The following is a 19,772-nucleotide window of genomic DNA, read 5'->3' on the forward strand; positions in this document are numbered from 1 at the left end:
CTTAGGACCTTATTCAGTCGATTACCTCTTCTCCTTCACTGCAAGACTGGAAGCAAGCAGTACATTGTTCCCATATTATTTCAACATCTCTCTTAAAAAACAGCATCTCCTCATGGTGTGTTTAATTTCCCTCATTTTGTTTTCAATCAAGCTCACTTGCATGACTGGTGGATTACTTGATACTTTAAATGGGTCAGTTCTGATTTTTCCCATTCTCTCCAAGAGGGAGTTGAATTGAATGATCGCAGTGCTTATATAGAACAAATGATGAGCAATGAGTGAGCAACGTGGTGTCGAACTCCTTGACGGAGGCCTGACTGTGTGCTGATCAGTGGCAGCAGTGGGTGTTCGTGAGGGCAGGCTCATAGAGGCAGGTCACTGGTCTTTTGAGGGTGGAGCTCCATTCAGATGTCTGGTGTGCACCAATCCTCTGTGAACTGGTCTCGCCTCCCTGACCAGGCCCAGGTGCTCTGAGAGGGCCCTTCTGCCGGGACGGGCTGGCCTGGCAGTGAATACTGCTGACTGAGCAGGCTTTAATGTGATACAGGTCTTCAAAGGGTCTTTTTGGGCTTGGGGGGGGGGGGTAGGTGGATTCAGGCAGGCGGGGTGGTCCCGGATGTTTGTGTTTACTTGTTACTTGGCTGGAGGAGGTGCCATTAGACCAAACAGCCAACATCGTTTCACATGTCCGTGAAAATCACCACAATGCCATTCGCTCCTGTTTGCCAGTGTTAACACAGAGCCAGCTCCCCCAAATGGTCCTGTTTGCCAGTGTTAACACAGAGCCAGCTTCCCCCAAATGGTCCTGTTTGCCTCGTCCACCCCCCTTCTTTCTCTTTCCCCTTTGCTGTCGTTAAGGCGTCTCCAAGGCGTGCGGTGTGAAGGCTGGGTGGGGAAGGAGCTGAAAACGATTTAGTGCCATTTGAAGATAAAGCACTCCCTTATTTGCATTTCACTATCTAATCCAATCCCATCTAATCTTGGGCTACATTTTTAATTTGCAAATTCAAAAGGGCTTATGAGAGGAGGCTAGTCTTAATTAGGTTAGTTATCTCTGGTCTGAATGGATAGAGCCCTCACACTGTGGTTGTTTCAAATAAACCTAATTGGATTTTTCACAAGAAACTTCCCAAACACGGAGGGGTCAGAAAGAACAGGGAGAAGAATCGGCAGAGGAGGGAGTTTATCTGTTCTAGCGCAGCGGTCCATTGAAAAAGCCCCGCGGTCAGACACGGTCAAGTTCCCCTCTTTTCTGCCATGTCAAAACAAACAGGGGACTGGACCAGCTAATTACGGGGAGCAGTGTCTGGGTGGTGGTGGTATTTCTGGTGGTGGGGGGCAGTGAGGAGACAGAGTCACAGCTGAAGGCTCCCTTGTCCTGGAGACATTGGCTTCTTGCGTCACCGTCTCGGTCCCTCTGCTGGACTGGCTTAGATGGCCTTTGGAAAGCTGCCTTTTCAGCGGCCTGGTCTGCCTTTGGCCATCCTGGGATAGCTACAAATGAAGGCCCAGTCCTCTAAGAGGAGATTCCATTGTAGTCAGCGGTATTTTCAATGCTATCCCTGCACCGAGAGACTTTCCTACTGCTGCTTGATTGGCCAGGTTTGTCTGATGGCTGTTGCATTGACTGGTTTTACCCAAATAGAGGACAATGTGTTGCAAATATTAACCTTGCTGAAATTTGGCATTTTGTATTGTTAGAAGGAAAGGTGTTCATTCTGGAATGTTCTCGATGATTTTGTTGCTAAACTCCCACTTATTACAAATACAGTAACAAAATCAAATGCTGAGCCTCATAGCAAACTGTCACAATCAGTAATGCGCAAGAGTGAGTAAATAGTTTAAGTTCTAGTTTGAATTCTCAGGTAATTTTAGATTTTAGACTCAGGTTTCCACACAGGAGCTATAGAAATCGATAGGTAAATTTTGCTCTGGTATTGTCGTGAGTAATATTTCAGGCAAACAGGGATTTGGAAATGAATAATTCCTATATAGGCACATTTACAAATTAGCACTTCTCTGAGAGCTAGGATCTGCATTAGCATTTCTATTTATTCTTAGTGACTGATGTGTGAACGTATTCCAGAGGGCAGAGTGTTAGAAATGGGTGAGCTAATGATATTCCCATGTTAGGTCCTTTCAAGTCTGTTCAATTAAGCAACATGTGCTACTGCCAAACTAGGTGTCTTTACTTTTTTCAAAAAGACAGTTAAGGTGGTTATATGAGAACACAGAACTTGGAACACAGAGGATGTAGGGTATTGGAACCTTCTGGGCATTTTCAGATGGACCTTTAGGACCATTGGCTTGGTGGTTCTTTGGTTTATACAGCTAAAAAGTTTGCAAATATTTAATGATCTTTATTAAATACAGTTCAAGCTTCTATTAGATGTACATTGACTGTAAAGAATTTCAGATTTCAGAAAACAGCCCTCTGTGCCCTTTAAAGATAGGTTTTTCCATGTCAGATATACTTGACCTTCTTAGGGTTTCCTCAGGGAAAGGTAGACTTTAAAGTCCATGTTTTCTGCAAAGTAAATGATTTGCAAAAAATACTTTAGGTAGCTGGTTTATTTATGTGTAATATAAATTGGATGGTTGGGGGGCTGCCTTCCACACTATATCATAATGTTGACATTGTGAGTCAATTTGCAAATAAAGATTAGTATTAATACTACTCTTTATATTGGAATTTTTTTTGACGTGATTTTGGTTGAAAACAGTCTTTTAATTATAGATCGTGTTGTTTGCTGTTGTGATGTATGGATTAATTAATGAAGCATATTGATCTTTGTGCGAGGAATGCAGGGTGTGGATTTTTAATTAGCCCAGTCAGTGTGTTAAAATTCTCCAATCCAATCTGTGTGGAACCAAGTGGAACAGAACGCGTTTGAGCCGTGCGGTGTCTTTCAGGATGTTTCTCCTTTCCCTGCATTATAGATTTACGCTCATCACTGCTTTCTTGTACAAGGTATACCTTTTTATTCGAGCTACACCTCCGTTCTCCTGATATGTGAGGATTTTGAACATGCTCTCTAACTGCTTGAGGAAGCAAATAAAATGACGACTTTGATATGTTTCTCGTGTAATGCTCAAGGACTAAGACAAGCAGTGCGCAGACCCCCTACAGGCAATCATACTCGTTGCCATCTTATGTGTTTTCCATTAATATTTTAGATGTCAAGATCAAAGCCGTATACTGTATGCGATTACTGTATTAAACACTCTAACTAGAACTTCAGTCCGGAATCAGAAATTTTTCCCCATGTGTCGTCAATGTTAGCCAATCATTGCTGTATCTAAAAGCTTCTAGAATTGAAATGTGGGATTTTTAAAAATAATTCTAACAGAACCTCTGTGATGTTACCACACCCAGCAGACATCATGTGATGTGTCAGAAACGGGGCTCATTAGCAGCTGTTACTTTTATTATCTGTTCCAGGGAAGGGTTCCGCTTCTCCTCTCAGGAGGCGGCCTCCAGCTTCGGAGACGACCGTCTTCTCATCGAGAAGTTCATCGATAACCCTCGCCACATCGAAATACAGGTGAGTCCCTTTGCACGCCCCAAACGGCGCGGATCGTCAACGAGTCACAAACAAATGTAAAAGCCGGCTGATGTTCTCCCCCCATTAGGAGGTCTTTATTTGTTATTCTCAGTGGCGCGAGTATGCGTATTGACTCACAGACAGCTGACTTCATTAGAGGGCATTAACTGAAAGCCGCTAAATCCTGTCTCGATATTAATAATTTATCTTCAGATCGTTGCAGGGAGATTAGTGAAGCCTGAAGCCTGCCTCACTAAACAGACATTGTCACAGGTCTGTCTGAATCGTCAAGCCCGCGTTTCAATGTTGTAGTTGGTCTTGTGGGTCACAAGGCATGTGTGGAACCGTGATGGCAAAGAAGATGATGATGATGATGATGAAGGAGGCAACACTCTGCCACAGGGCTGTCTGTTTCTCCCCCCCTCTTTTTGGATAAAAGGGTACCCATTGACTCACGCAGGGATGTGCTTACGATCAAACCCCCATTGATTACCATGGCACAGAGAGTGCTGAAGCAGCCAGACCACCTCGACAGGGCTTTGCAGTCTTTCATGTTCTGGAAGAGCTCGTAAGTCCGTGGCCGCGCAAGGTAAATACTAAAGCTCTGTTTACCGCTCATCAATGCGGTGAGTCACTGAAAGTAGTTCCGCTCTGCCCTCCCTGTTTCCCCTTTAAAAGGAGCACTCATCCTGCAGGGTGCCTGGTAGCCAGGGACAACTGGAATAAAAATCCATTTATTTGCGCCGGTGTCAGATTTAGCCAACCTTAACCATGCATATTTTACCTATGTAAATGTGGCCTGTGCTGCCAAGGATCACGCTCTGTCAGTAAGTGGTGCCGCCTTGGTTCGGCCACCTCTCTCTGGGTACGAGAGGTCCACTGGAGTCCGTCACCGCAAACCACGTTAAAAAAAACACTGGCTTTTACATCAGAAATGAGGCCTGGGGCACAGTATTCATTATTAATGAATGAGTCAAGCTTCAAGGTGCAGGGATCCCAGCTAAGGGAGGAAATGGGGGGTGGGGTGGAAAGAGAGACGTTTGTCGCTGTGGTGACGCAGCAGGTAGACAGAATGACCCTGGGATGACAAGTGGAGGTGGACCAGCGTGGCGCGCCTTGGTTGGTGGCGGATGGGTTCGAAAGGAGGGCATTGGCACAGTAAGACTGAGGTTCTGTCCTGCTTCTGGAGGGTCTCACCTTGTCCACAGTTCTGTCTCCTCTCTCACATCCTCCCTGCTGCCACATCACATGCAGAAGTCTTTGTGCATAAAAGTCAAATCCTTGAACTGTTAGATACATGTATTTTTGGGTATGTTAAAAACATTTTGTGATATGCTGTTCTGTGTCGTTCTCATTCATGTATATATGTGTGTATGTATATAAGTGTGTATATATACAAACCGCAGTAAGTGCCCTGAAATATCAGTCCTGAAATGAAACACCCTTCTCTCAGCTGGTTGTCATATCTGGGCCTATGATTGCCAGTGGTGCACCTGCTGTGTGTATCGATAGCCACTGGTAATCCCTGTGGTCAGTGTTTAATTGCATTTTTTTCCAGTCTTCCAGTTACTCGCCCAGTTCTGTTCCAGTTTTTCTTCCCTCTCAGTTATTTTGAAAGTGGACTTATCGTGATTGCACACTGGCCCAAGCACACCTACATCCTCAACCTCCAGCTGAGAGGATTAAACCTCTCTTTCCTCCAATGCCTGAGTGCGTTTTTGGTGTCTGTCTTTGGTGTCTGTCAAGGTTCTTGCAGACAAGCATGGCAATGCCCTGTGGCTAAATGAGAGGGAGTGCTCTATCCAAAGGAGGAACCAGAAGGTGGTGGAGGAAGCACCAAGGTAGGACCGTTTCCACCTGCATCCACCCCTTACCCTTCAGATACACAGCTTGTTATGATGGCACTGTATTTATCTATGTCTTTGATGCAATAATAATCGGCCATAATTTATTTTTTAACAATCATTACTTTCAATTAGCAGGCATCTTTACCACGTTGATGTGCAATGTATGAGACAATCATAAAGCCGTGAAGTTGAATTGCTTTGTTCAAGGATACAACAACAATGTGCTGTCCAGGGTTTGATCTGGTAGACCTGGGGTTTCAAGGCCAGTCCCTAACCACCACCCTGTCCATACAAGCGCAGCTACTGTGCCGAAAAAAGGTGGCCAATTAAAGCAGGGCACGCAGTGTAGCTGGCCCATTCATGCACTGCTTTCACCTGGCTCTGCTCAAAAGAGCAGGATTCACTGGTGGTGTGCTCGCTCATCTGGGAGGCCTGGAACAACAGAACACCCCCCTCGAAAGCCCAGAATGCCTTCAGTGTGAGCTGCACCTGCTCCATACAGAGGAGACTGCCACGTGTGCGCTGGCGTGGAAGAGCAGCCCGTTATAGTGGCTATTGTCCATTCCCCCTGTCTGAGAGGGGAGCCAGAGCCTCACACGCCTGACCACCTCTGTTCTGTCTCTGCAGACCCTAAAAACCACCGGGAGCCTCCGAAGTGGCTCCGGGGGGTGTTACACGACATGGGTCGTGCCCCCATTCCTGGCACCAGAGCCTGGCTTCCCAGCATCCACTAATTACATCATCATCATTTACCCCGGTTGTTGCCATTACTGTAAGCAACCCTCTGGGGGTTCTAATGGCTTCTTTTAGACATAATGACCAGTTCCACTGAGAAATGCTGTACAGGCAGAGCTTAAAACAGAACCCCTGGACCAGAGCTGGACCTAGCGCCTGTACTGCTGCAGTCGTGGTTGTTTTCACAACTCTGTGTTCAGCATCCATGGACTGTGCCACGCTACTGCTCTGTGCCAGGGCCATATGACTAGATATGATCCGGCTTCTGCAGGGCTGGGGGTCTGACACATGTCTCTTTGTGTCACTTGGCTGACCCCATCCGGCCGTATGTGTTCGGGTGGCTCCTGACAAAAGCAGGATAATCTTTCCTCACTTGACCACTGCTCTCCAGAAGTGTTTCACTTGGCATGTTCATAGTTGGATGCCTGTCCTCCTATCACTGGCTTGATAAATAAGATGTGTTGTGAGGACACAGTCAGGTGCAGCAGTTGACCCAGCATATGGATGTGAAATGCTGTGAATAAAGTGTGGCTGCTCTCGTAATTTGTTCTGGTCTTTTCTCTGAGGTGAGGAGTTGAATGTGGTGTCCTCCAGTGGTTGTGGTAATTGCTGAGGTTTTGCAGCCGAGTTCATGCCGTGCCTTTACAGCTTTGCAAATGAGGCTGTAGTTTGGTGATGTTACATAGTCCCTACTTAGAGGAAAGCCCAGCGGATGCTCAGAGCCAGTCCGCGACTGTGTGTGTTTATATATGTGTGTGTGTGTGTGTGTGTGTGTTAACCTCAGTGTTCCTCCTTGCAGCACGTTCCTTGACCCTGAGACTCGGCGGGCGATGGGGGAGCAGGCGGTGGCACTGGCCAAGGCCGTACAGTACTCCTCTGCCGGCACCGTGGAATTCCTTGTGGACTCCAAGAAGAACTTCTACTTCCTGGAGATGAACACTCGCCTGCAGGTACGTGAGCGCCTAGCGCTCGGCGACTTGTGGCTCGGTTTGCCAGAGGTCCGGCCGGCCTCGGAGCTCCGGTTCTCTCCCCCCACTTGGCACTGGCTCTTTCCTCAGGGCCAGGACGCATGCTGGGCCGTGCCGGCCACGCTGGAGAAATTTATGTGGACGTCAGCAGTGAAAACACCACGGCTTCTCCAAATATTTGTCGAACAGCAGTCTGTCCTTTCTCTCATTCTCTCTCTGTTTCTCTCACTTTTTGTTTATTTACTTTTAAATATCTTAAATCAAGACGGAGAGGGCTTCGCACATTCTGAGGAATGTTTTCCTTGTAGAGATTATTAACACGCATTTGTAATACAACCCCCCCCCCCCACTCCAGGATGCTGGCCAGGCCCAGTCCAAGGTTTGGACCCAAAACTCCAACTCTGACATGGTTGTAAAGTGATTCCCTTTTGCTGATTTTGAAAATGGTCCGATTTGCTTGGAAAAACAAAACCTAATTGCTGATCCACAGGTTAAAGTGACCTATTGAGGAAGTGCCAACATCCTGCATGTGTGTTTAGAGCCTTTTGGATTTACATGAGTCTTCAGACCCTCTGATGTACCTACTGCTGCTTCATTTATGTGTTCATGTGTGTGCACGTGTGTATGAATTAGACTGAGCAAAGTGTTTATGCACTCCTAACTAGCGTTTCTCATTGCAGTACTTATTACACTGCATAGTGAAGGCTGACCTGAACTGTTAAATCGGTAAATCCCCTTAAATTGTTGACCTTTTTTCTGTATTTTCCTGCGCGGGGACAGGGAATCAAATTTGCCAGAAAAAAAGCCCTGTCTGAGCAGCTTCTTCATCCGTGGCTTTAATTACAGTGTTCCATTTAAGAGAGCAATCTCATTCTTTCAGATCTTTTAATGGCACAAAAAAAGCAGAAAAGCCAGTCAAACCGAAGCATGAAGGTAAGCCAGATGTGAATGGCGAGAGGTGTGGTGCACAGCGACAGCCCAGTGGCCCGGGCAGTCGGTGCACGGAGCTCAAAGTGCCATTGCCTGAAGGGAACTGATAACGCATAGCCCCCTCTCCCATTGGCTGGATCTACAAGAGCTGCCGATTTCACAGAAAGGTGCGGTGCTTTATACGAAAGACAGGTTAGGCCCCAACTCAAGAGGGGGGGGGGGGTTTAAAGTATTAGGAGTCCAGCTGGATGGGAAGCATTTATTGGCTGTTGTGAGTGACCTTTCGGAGCGGCCTGTACTATGTGGGGGATCAGCGCTTTTAGTTATCAGGCTTCTCTTGCTCAGTGTGTTTGGTGTTAGGGGGCCGTGGGGAGGACCCCCTGTGTGCGGAACTTTGTGATCTGCTGTCAGCTATAGATATATGTACAAACACACACACACAGAGTCAAAATGAGAGGGAACGATATTCGTTTTTCGTGTTAACTCTCCCATGGAAGGGGAGCGGTATAATCGCGCCACCCCCCCACCCCATTACCCCCACCCTGCATCCCCGCGGTACTCACTTAGGCAGTGTAAAATCTGGACGAGGGCCATGCCTGCAGGCCCTGTGGGCCTGCTCCCCAGCTCCCAGTCTTCCTGCGCAGATGGGGCATGTGGCAGCACACTCCCGTTTGGCTGGGTTGGGTTTTTCGCTGAGCGGGGCTGGAAATCAGTATTACAGCCCAGACGCTCAAATACATCCGATAAGCGAATATTGTTGAGAATTGCGTGACAGTTTGTAAATCCTCTTACAACATTCCCTTTGTGGGACGTAAATAGGCTCGTTACACAGTTTTTTTTTTTGTTTTTTTTTTTCCCCCCCCGACGGGTTCCAGGACAAAATAGCAATGCTGTTTTTCCACATCTTTGGTAACTTCTTTAACTGTAGTACCTGGAAAAGTGCATCCCTGACTGCTGTTGTGCCAAAGTGCTGCAGTAACCCATGAGAGTAGCAGTGATGGCGGAGTGACATGATCGATGTACGTTGTCATGACAAATGTTTTCTATTTATACAGTCGTCTCGTACGGTCATGCAGTCAGCATGCAGTCGTTCTTTACAGTTGTGCAGTCAGCACATGATCGTTCTGTACTGTCAGAGTGGCATGCAGTCACTTCAGACAGTCATGCAGTTAGCATGCAATCATTTTGTACAGTTGTGCAGTGGCATGCAATCATGTCATATGCGCAATTATTTTGTACAGTTGTACACAGTCATTTGTCAGTTATGTAGCCAGCACACAATGATTTCTTTTTGTTCTAGGCATAAAACAGAACAGTTTGATCATTCAAAGTCCAAGCCCCAACAGAAACCGTTTAAGGTTAACCAGGATTAAAGTATGCCACCTTTTCTTGCCATATTTCCCAGGGTGTTAAAATGGATTATTTTTTTCCCTCTTTGTAATACAAGGCCCATTGCTTACCTCTTAAGAACCTGTTCACTAATTAAAGTTCCACTGAAGGGGGAAAAAAGTGCTGAGAAAGGAACTTTTTACAAATACTTTCCTCTTGGAGAGCACGCCGCTGTGTTTCCATGTCAGTGCGATATGTCAGTGGCTGTGTGGGCGGAGCTGTGGAAAATGCGGTTGTGCCTCAGTGGGGTGTGCCTCCATACACAGGAAAATGCAGCCGCTAATCACGCAGAATTCCCACTCATTTCTGCTGCCGCTAAAGGGGACGACTACAAGTGATAATTAGAATCACGTTCTTTAATTGCCCTGATTGAGTCAATGGTGCCAAAGCCGTGCGATTTTTAACACTTTACTGACAGACGTCAAACAAAGCACATGCTCGTTACCTCTGCCCCCTTCGTCAGTGTTATTCAAACAGGAAGAAAAAAAATTGTTTATCGAGGCGCAAGGCGGTGTGGCAGTTTCTGCCATTTAAGAAAAAAAACAAAGTAACAAAGTCAGCGGACAGTAAAAGTCTGAGTTCAGGGGCAGCTATGTGGATCAAAGCCCCTAAATGCCTCGTTAGAAGACTTATTAAAGGGAAGTTGCAAAGCAGTGGATTGGTTACTCTTTTTAAAGTAATTGGACTTTTTGTATGACAGAACTAGCAGGAAATCAATCGAGGGGAAAAAAAAAAACAGTGTTTAAATGTTTCCTGCCCAAACTAATGGGCTTTAGTATGTGAGGCATTTTCTTTTAAATGGCCTTTTTAAATTGAAACCTTTTTTTGGTTTTGCTGTCTTTTGCAGGGAATCAAAAAATCTATATATATTCATCATAGTTTTATCTTCCTCTAAGTTGCATGGCAGAGAACTTTGCTAGATTCCTCCTGGGCTCTCCCTGTCTATTGTGTCAACATGAACTTGCCACCCCCTGCTGTTATTTCTGTTATATGTCAAGATTAGAATCTTTTTCTGGTGAGAATATCCGTTGTCATCAATCTGCTCAGCTAATTGCTTTAGTGTTTCACTGTAAGAAAATCGACATTGGGGCATTTCATTGGCTGGTTTTGTGGGAAAATATCAATATTTCACTTTTTCAGGATATTTCATTACTTTTTAACATAGAGTGTGTCTGTGTGACACATGACATTAATTTCCACATAAAAATCTTCTGTGAAAAATGTTGAACCTAGAACTTTGATGGAGGTGACTAACTGGTTTATTCTGAAATACTTTGAATTGTCTTTCAGAGTGTGCTTTTTCAGTTCTTTATATTCAAGCCTTACCTATGGTAACGGTTATTGGCTGTGCATGCCTGCTGTGTGGATCACAGCCGAGGAGATGGCGGTTTCTAGAGTCTAATTAGTACTGTTCAGGATGTCCTGTTTTTGACTTTTGACAGGCATGTGTCAGTTTTGATGTGATGATTTCCCTTTTTTCTTGCACTGGTGTTTTGACAATAGAGAATTGCTCCTGTCAATGAGCTTGATTGTGTGGACGTTTTTTCTGATAGGGCGATTGACATCAGCGGTCTGTGCATTCTGTTGGGGAGATAAAACCTCTGTCTGTCTTTCTTGCTATGTGTCAAAAACTTTCACTTGTTTCAGTTGCAGTTTTCAGAGATTCACAATTAACTGGTATTCAAATTGTAACATCCCCACTCAGGCCCAAGTCTGCAAAAATGCGATTTAATCACAGAACTGTGAGATTCTTCTGCAAGCAAATTGAAGTAATCTTCTTTAACCTATTAGGGACATCAAACTCTCGAAATATTGCATCAATCCCTTTCAAAGAGGAATTTTTCACATGGACGCTGTCTGTTTGTCTGGGGTCGCTCTGGGACTCCCCTGATTTTTAAGACTCCACCTCACTTTGGGTGAAGCGCAACTCACCTCTCACCCCTCAGATGCTCCCAGTGTTCTGTCTTTCCAGCAAACAGCTTTGGTAGGCCTTTTTTCTTGCCCTGTAAATGGCTGTGAATGTGGACCTCAGAAAACTTTAGAGAGCTTTTGAGTGCTTTGGAGCACTGCACAGTGGAGCATTTTGGAGCACTGTGAGGCAGTTTGGACCACTGTGAAGCACCGTGAAGCATTCTGAGCACTGCAGAGTGCTTTCGAGCTCCATGGGCTGAAACGGTTGGTAGTCAGTCAACACTGCTGCACACTGCTACAAAGAGGAGGCATGTCAGTAGGTCATGCCCGGAGGGGCTTGGCGGTGAACATTGCGACACACCCCGGAGATCCTGGAACCAGGAGACTGCTCATAAAGGGCTGCCAGTATGTCTGAAGGAGGGAGCTATAACTGTCATGTAATGAGGTCACGTGTAGCACTGTTGTTGAACATTCCCTCCTGGACTGTCTATGAAGTATTGGTGTGATCTGTTTCTCTGTATGACCGTTGTGTTGGTATTAGAGGATCATGTCACCCACACCGACAGCCACATATGTCCCCTGTGCATGTAGACAGTCCTGCTGACTGTCGAAGGACAGCAACGTTTTTATAGCCATCGCAAAAACGGACTTGGGTGTAATGCTATACTGCACTAACAGTGTTAAAGGAGGCATTTGGACTTACACGGATTAAAATAGCATTTATGGTTTGAATGTAGCCGGAGATCAGAACTGCAATAACATTACACAGCGCTTAATACCGTTGTGCACATTTGTAATCGGTTTTACACGCAGAACCGGGGCTGGGCTTATTTGGGCTCAGGGTCGCCTTGCCCCCCCTCCCACGGGTTCTTTTAGATTTGCATTTTAGCAGATCAGGTGACTGCTGCGCCTAGGCCAGCGCTCCGATCTCGCTCTTGGTTTGAAGGAAATCTCGGCAGGTGTCCTGTATGACATGGATATGACAGAGCCCTCTGCCAGCCTGTCTCCCACCCCCAGCCCCTCCCCCATAGCAGAGTATACCTCTGGGTCTTTTGGGAGCATAATGTTTCCCCCCTGTTAGTGACATCATCCTGTCAATTTGTCCTCCCAGACAGCAACGATAGCTGTCAGAGCAACCAGGATCACTTTATACGGGAGCTTTCAGGAGAGGAATGCCAGCGCTTTAGCAGGGGCTGTATTTGTGCCCTGGAAATGTAATGGATATATGTGACAGGAAAAAAGCCCCCACAATAATCGTGCATATTCATGAGCATATGTACGGGGTGTGTTTCTCTTAGCAAGGATATTATTTATTTATTTTTTTGTTTGTTTGTTTCTGTGTGTGTGTGTGTGAATGCGTGTGTGTGTGTGCATGAGCATTTGCGGGTGTGTGTGTATATGTGTGTGTTTGTGTGTGGCTTAAAAGCAAAAAACCCTGTGGGTATAGTGAGGATTTACTTTAGGGCTATGATATGTTAATAAAATGTGTCAAGATGTCTCGGAACCCATTCTCTCTTTATAAACAAACTTTCAACATGAGCTGAGCTAATTAGCAAGCCCATCTGTTCAGTTCTAGCAAAGTTGGTGATATTTACCTGAGAAACTGTAAAATAAAAAAAAAGGCAAGCTCAGTTTTCCATAGCAGATGGAAAGTGTTAGAAATCTGAATCAAATTTCCCGGTCTACATTCCTTTTTTTGGGACAGCTATTGTTTATTTCTTTATTTTGGTGTTACAGCTACTGTTTTGCAGCCATATTTCACCTTCAGGTTCTGCTGATATAATTAGGGCATTTATTTGTTTCACTGTGCACACTTTTAAAATTGTCGACGTTCCTTAATTATTGCATCTTAAAGCCCTCTCCGAGAACAGGGTGTTAATTAAGCGTTGGCAATTTTTCCTCGGTTATGAGGTGCTTATTTGTGACAAGAGACCGGCGCCGAACTGCAAGCGAAGACAGAGCAGGGTATTCCCTGAACAGCGTCATGCAAAGCTGTTGGCGGCAATTTGCTGATAGTACGTTGATTGCAGCGGTCCGGCACTGGCTATTCTGCATGTTAAGCACTCCGCAGATAAGTCTGAGGGGGGAAAAAAAGCGGAGGGGTCCATCTGCTCCTTTCTGCTCCTCTGCGCTGATGGAAGATTACACTAATCTGGTTACTTGTCAGTACAGGTTAGTGAAAGCAGGCGGACGAGGCGATAGATTGGGTGGAAATGGCCTTCTTTGCTCCCAGACTGTGTACGGTTACATCTTACAGAGGGGGCCCAATCGTTGTCAGCACTGGGCTACCGTTTTGGAGCCGTGTGCATTTCAGTTTTCATTGTTGGGATATAGTATCTCCCTTCAGTCCTCTTTCTCTGTCACTGTTTAACGCTTTTGATTAGTGACTCCATGTTTTTCTTTGTCTGTGATGTAATTACAGTAGGGCTTTATGATGGTTAATGAGGACTTTTCATTTTTGTATTATGTTTTTCATAATGAGGATGTTTATTTGCACTATCTCTCTCTCTGTCACACACGCACACAAAAACATGTATGTATAAAACTTGGACATAATTAAAAATATGTTAGTTTTAATAATGGTAATGGTAATAAATAATACAATAATAGGTGCATGTGTTTGCTGGCCTGGCCACTGAAGATGGAGGCTGCCAAACACCGCAGAGAAAGACAAAAAAGAGGAACTGGTCAGGTAGAGAAACAGGACAGTTGCCTGTGCTAAGGGTTATGTCTTTAGCATGTTTGTCACCCAGATGACTGACAGCCTTCTTAACCCTTGCAGGTGGAGCACCCCATCACCGAATGCATTACCGGCCTGGATTTAGTCCAGCAGATGATCCGAATTGCCAAGGGTTACACACTCCAACACACACAGGCTGACATCCCCATCAACGGCTGGGCCATCGAGAGCAGAGTTTACGCTGAGGTGAAGAAAACAAGCCGTGGCAGTGCTGGCCTCTGCGTTCAACCTGCCCATTTGTGGGCGGAGCTGTGGGGGTGGGCGGGGGGGGGGATGAAGCTGTCAGGGACAAAATAGCAGGAAGCATGTCGTCACTTTGTCTTGTGGCCCCTCCCCTCCATGGCTTCACTTATGTTTAACATCTACCAAAATTTTTGTTTCATTAAATAGCCCCCCTAAATTGCAGACGACATCCTGCATGCCTCATATGCTGTTTTCTGTGTAAGCAATTTAAGGCGGTAATAATTTAGTAACTTGTTATGCTAATTAGGGTACCCTTCCAAGTCCCTTGTAGTGTGGCAGTAGATTTATTGGCCGTTTGCTTGGAGGGGAAGAAAAGACAAGAAGTCAGAGTAATTAATCCTGTTAACCAAGGATAATTGGGCAAAAAATAGCCCTGCCAATGGCTTTAACTCCGAGGAGAGGCAGTTAACCTCGTTTCCTGTGTTTTATTTAAAACTTAATGTTTCCTCTTGTTTCAACTTCCTCTCAGGATCCCTACAAATCCTTTGGCCTGCCTTCCATCGGTCGCCTGTCCCAGTACCAGGAGCCAGGCAATCTCACCGGTGTAAGTTTCGAGTTAGGTGTTGGCCCCTTTTTCCCACACTGCAGGTCATTAGGCAGAACAAACTCAGCTATTCACCCAGAGACAAAAGTACATGTTTTCTTTAGTTTTTCATTTATTTTTCAAACTGTCCAGTGACTTAATACAAACAAGGAGTATCATGTGCCTTATGTTTCAGTACTCTTTATTTTCTACCAGTCTGATTGAATTTGGTCTGTGTGTGTATGTTTTAGTGTGTAAAGGGTTGTTGAGTATAATATATGTGAAAGAATATGATCTATTTTTTACAAACAGAAAATGCATTTAGTTGTATGCTATTAACAGTAAGTTATATTGGGGAAAATTCCATTTTTTGCACTTGCCCACCCATTTAATTTTAATTCCTCTTAAGAAGATTGGAAAAACATGTTGACATGACAAACATTATACTGCAAATGTTAACCTGTGCATTCTGTTGCCCTGCTGTATTCAAATTTCCTTTTCGTTTGTGTTTTAAAACATGGTTTTCACAGAGGGAAAAAAAGTCAGACCCCTGTAAAAGCCTAATTTTAAGAGCACCCAGAATGGATAACATCCTTTCCTAAGTTTCTCTTATCTTGTCCTTTGAACATGAAGGGTGGGAGCATTGGGGGGGGGGGGGGGGTGCTGCCTGCCCATTACAGCTTTCCTGGCTCAGAGTAAACATGTAATTAATAGCAGTACTGCAGTTACCGGCACCGTATTTCTCTGGATCAGCCGCAATGACATGCCGTTGGCATCTCGTTCCTGCACCCTTTCCTCTTCCTTTGGAAAAAGTCCTCTGTTTTCCAGGGGCTCATGCACAGAATTTAATGACAGTGGAAACAGGCACAATTCTTAATAGTCTTTTCTGATATTCACATTGTAGGCTTTAACAAGACTTTCTCAAAGTCCTTTGTTCATCACATAAATGGTTTCAAATCCTTTAGAGGTATTCCTCTGAGCATTGACCATACCACATCGTGTCCCTGAAACCTCTGAAACAGTCACCAAACTTTTGGAAAATCTGTATTCTAAAAAATCTGTATTTTAAAAAATACAGTCAAAACCTGAAAATGGTTTACATGTAGTAAACAACACTTGCTGCAAAATATTAAGTACTTTTCTGTAGTTTCCACACAATACTTACATCTGCGATGGATCAGGTGACACCAAGGTCAAGGAATCAGGCCTAAGCTTCATTTGCACTTAGCAGCCATACTGCAGCTGAAGATCAGCTTAACCTAAGGTGAGATGAAGACGTTTCTACAGCCAAGTGACCCCAGCTGACAACATATTGGCCACTAATCTGGTAGTTTCACCCTGAGCTAAGACCAGTTAGGGGGAAGTAAGCATGTTCATCTTATACAAAATAGCATAACTAAAAAGTATCCTTTTTTGCATTCCCCCACTTTTTCACCCTTGATCTTGGAATGGCCAATTTTACATATACGCGCATTACACCATAACACTCCCTGCACTCTTCCAATACACATGTAAACACGGTTTTTCACTCTTCAAGTCCTACAGTGCGCCAGCAGAGTGAATGGTGAGCAAAGGTTTGGTGTATCACCCTGACATGATGTGACTCATAGGCTCCTGATGAGTTGCAGGGTGCCAAGAGCAGTGCAGTGAGGGGACTCTTACTGACGCAACCCAACCTACCCTAGCAGAACGAAGCCAATTGTGTTCTACTATGGACTCTCCCAGTCACTGATGTGAAAGGCACAGCTCAGCCGCGAATACGCTGGATCTCATTTTGTTGGGGTCTCTTCAAAAAAGTAATACAGAAAGCACAAGCATCAGAACTCTCCTCATGATCATAAAGTAATATGTAAATGCATATGTGTCCTTGCTTAGCTATCAACCTATGAATATGATACAGGTAGTTGTAGTAATTACTGAAAAGGTCCAACTGTAAAGATTTCAGCGGTCTGAGATGCTGTCTATTGAAGTCTTCGACCTCGTGTAACATAACAGAGGCACTCATAGGAGTTTACACTAGCTCAGACTCAGTCTCACCCAAGTGTGTTTGGGGTTTTAGGCATGTTTTTTAGGAGTAGACAAATTAAACTTTTGTTTGCATACATCTCTCATAAAGGTTTATCAGAAGTCATTATTTTTCTGGAGTTATAATGAATGACGATTCCCAGACTGCATGAGAATGCAGTGTTCCTTAATTAGCTGCATTCGCGTAGAAGGTGACGATTTAAACAGCTATTCTAAGGATGTGCCGCTCTTTGGAGAAGGAGAACTGAGTTAGTCACTCGGTGGGGTGTGCAGGGGTGGTGTGCATCTCAAGCATGCTTAGGAAAACGTTATTCATTATAGCATTGATGTTGCTAATTACCTAACATTCAACCCTTGATTTCCCCAAAGGAGAAGATTTAAACACGTTTCAAAAGAACTCATTATTGTAGAGGTAAAGTTTACTCATGTAGTGTGATTTCACTGCTACTAACTTAAGAATAAACAAGAGTTTGAGTATGGCAGCGATAATCAGTAATGATGAATCGCCAATCTTAAATTTATGCAGGAGCTGAAAGACTGAAAACACAGTAAAAGCAATGGGTTACAAAGAGTACAAAGTCTACAAATTATGACAATATGTGAGATGTTAGTTGAGGGGATATTAGCATAGTTTATCCATATATAACACAATATGCTTCCTCTTCAGACCAATTGTATTGACGAAATGGAGTGAAATTAGCTTATGTTTGCTGCGCACAACTTTTTTTCCTGAATACTCTGAGAGGAACCATAAGGGAATGGAGCACCAGTCATTAACATAGAAAATAACTAAGCAGATAGACAGATTCCTGAATGCATGCATAAATAGGTTGTTCTTCCACTTAATTCTGCCAATGTAATTAACCTTAAATGCAAAGAGAAATCAACCTTCAGAATAAAAAAGTATATATATTCTCAATGTGAACTTGTCTTGCCCCCCAGTATTTTGAGGACAGTGTTTAACATCTCCAGTATGCCTATCGTCACTGTCACCCGTAACATGGAAGGCAAGGGCACCGCAAAGGAAAAGTAGCAAATTAATGTAGAATGTAGGCCACCAAGAACACTTGACATCCCCTCCTCTGAAGTGAACCCCCCATTAATTACGCAATTTAAATAATTATTTCCTTGATTTGTTTGTTTTCTCTTCCCCCTTCCCCCCCACTTCACATTTATTTTATTTTTTTTTCTATCCCCGTCTCTTCTCAAGGGATTTTTTTTTCCACCATATGCTTTCAGATCAAATAATGTCAAACATTTTGCCCTTGCAAGTTTTTGCAATTTGCAGTTTTCAGACGTGAGACCTGTTGAAAGCACAAGTGATAATGGCCATGCTCTGCCCCCTACTGTCTCTGTCCCACCCTATCTTTTCTTCAATTAATGCTACAGCGGGAGTTTTATGTAATAACACTTGCGCTCTTGAGCTGGCCATGTGAAGGGGAAGAAGAGGTGCGGAGGAGGAGGAGGAGGGGAAAAAAAAACAATTAAAATGCCTTAAATGTTCTGCCGGGCGCTGTTATGTGCTCATGCGGATGTTGCATGTCAGCTAAATGGACCAAAGAACAGATAATGTGATTGGCTGCAGGAGAGTGCATGCTAAGCTTTGTCTATCATTATTGCTGGGAGCAATCAAATTGATGCCAGCGGGACGGTAGACGCGTTTGACAGCTGTAATTATGTATCTCCATGGTGATCACTTTTGGCCTGTCATGGAGGCCCGCGAGTCCCCTCCCTTGCAAGCGTTTAATCAGATTGGGCTGTCACTTGTCAGGTAGACAGAGGCAGGCCGGGGGATACTTTTTTGGGGGGGGGGGGCGTGTGGGAGGGCAAAATGAAGGGTGGGAGCCGCCTGCATGCCCATCTCGTCTCAGGGCCCCTTTTTTCAGCGAGAAAAGAATGTTTAATTACACACTCCGGAGCAACCTCTCTCATGGCTTACACCCAGGTTGACCAGACACTTTCATCTCGGCGTCCGTTAAAAAGGCTGGAATTTAGCGGACATTTTAAGCTTCCTTTTATCCCTTTTTATGTAGAGAAGCCGCGTGGCCTCTCCCTTTTTTGCAATAAAAAAAGAGATGAAGCCACAAAAAGGTAGCGTTCATTCTCTGGGAGCCCTTTCCCTCTTTGCCTTGAAGGCATTAGCACACAAAGGAAGGCACCGCTTATCCTCACAAGCCTTCTGTGGGTTTAACTTACGAGACAATACACATTTGTACTACAGAAAGAGAAAATGGAAAGAATAAAAAAAAAAAACACTGGATTTATGCGCGCCCCATACATATTCAAACAGGAATCCTTCAATGGAAGCATATCAAGATGTTTGGCAGGTACCGTCCTTCATGTGTGTGTCGTCTGGCTGCTAGCAGCAGAGGCGTGGGTGTGGATCATTGGAGTTGCTGTGGCAGAGTTCGGGGGGTGTGAACAGCATTGCCATGGATACTTGTCCCTCAGACTTGGGGAGAGGCGGGGGAGTGTATGGGGCACAGGCCTGTGGGGCTGCAATAAAGCACCCCAGGATGTAGCTTGGTGTTTTTGTGAATCTGCCGTCTTTGAATCTGGAAAAGAAAAGCAAACACCACAAATGTTGTTTACTTTGTTCTCTTTAATGGTCCCTAAATTATATTTAGGAAAAGGAATACATTGTTATGAATAGGCGTAGTGATTATATGTAATAATAGAACTATATTTTTATACTTCCCGACACCCCGAAAAAGTCAACACCGCTTTGTAATTTGTGTTTTTGTTTACCAAATGTCTTTACCATTTGTTTAAACTAAAGGTTTTTTTGGACAGTCTGCTCTGATCAAGGGTTAACTTGTTTCAATTTTACTTATTAATTTTTCATTTGAACATAGTCTTCAGATTCCCTTTTGAATATGTTCCCAAATTTTAGGTCATGTTTTTACAAATTAATGC

General features: G+C 44.4%; 1 protein-coding gene across 1 annotated transcript in view; it reads left to right on the forward strand.

Moving 5' to 3' along the window:
• pcca (propionyl-CoA carboxylase subunit alpha) overlaps positions 1–19,772 on the forward strand; it is a 123,533-nt gene that overhangs the window by 36,757 nt on the left and 67,004 nt on the right. Inside the window, exons 11-15 of the mRNA XM_036541260.1 lie at positions 3,443–3,545; positions 5,292–5,386; positions 6,927–7,077; positions 14,108–14,251; positions 14,778–14,852. Of these exons, the coding sequence (XP_036397153.1) occupies positions 3,443–3,545; positions 5,292–5,386; positions 6,927–7,077; positions 14,108–14,251; positions 14,778–14,852 (568 nt within the window). The remainder of the gene's footprint in view (positions 1–3,442; positions 3,546–5,291; positions 5,387–6,926; positions 7,078–14,107; positions 14,252–14,777; positions 14,853–19,772) is intronic.

The sequence above is a fragment of the Megalops cyprinoides genome, chromosome 11, assembly GCF_013368585.1.
Source record: "Megalops cyprinoides isolate fMegCyp1 chromosome 11, fMegCyp1.pri, whole genome shotgun sequence".
Classification (NCBI taxonomy): Eukaryota; Metazoa; Chordata; class Actinopteri; order Elopiformes; family Megalopidae; genus Megalops; species Megalops cyprinoides.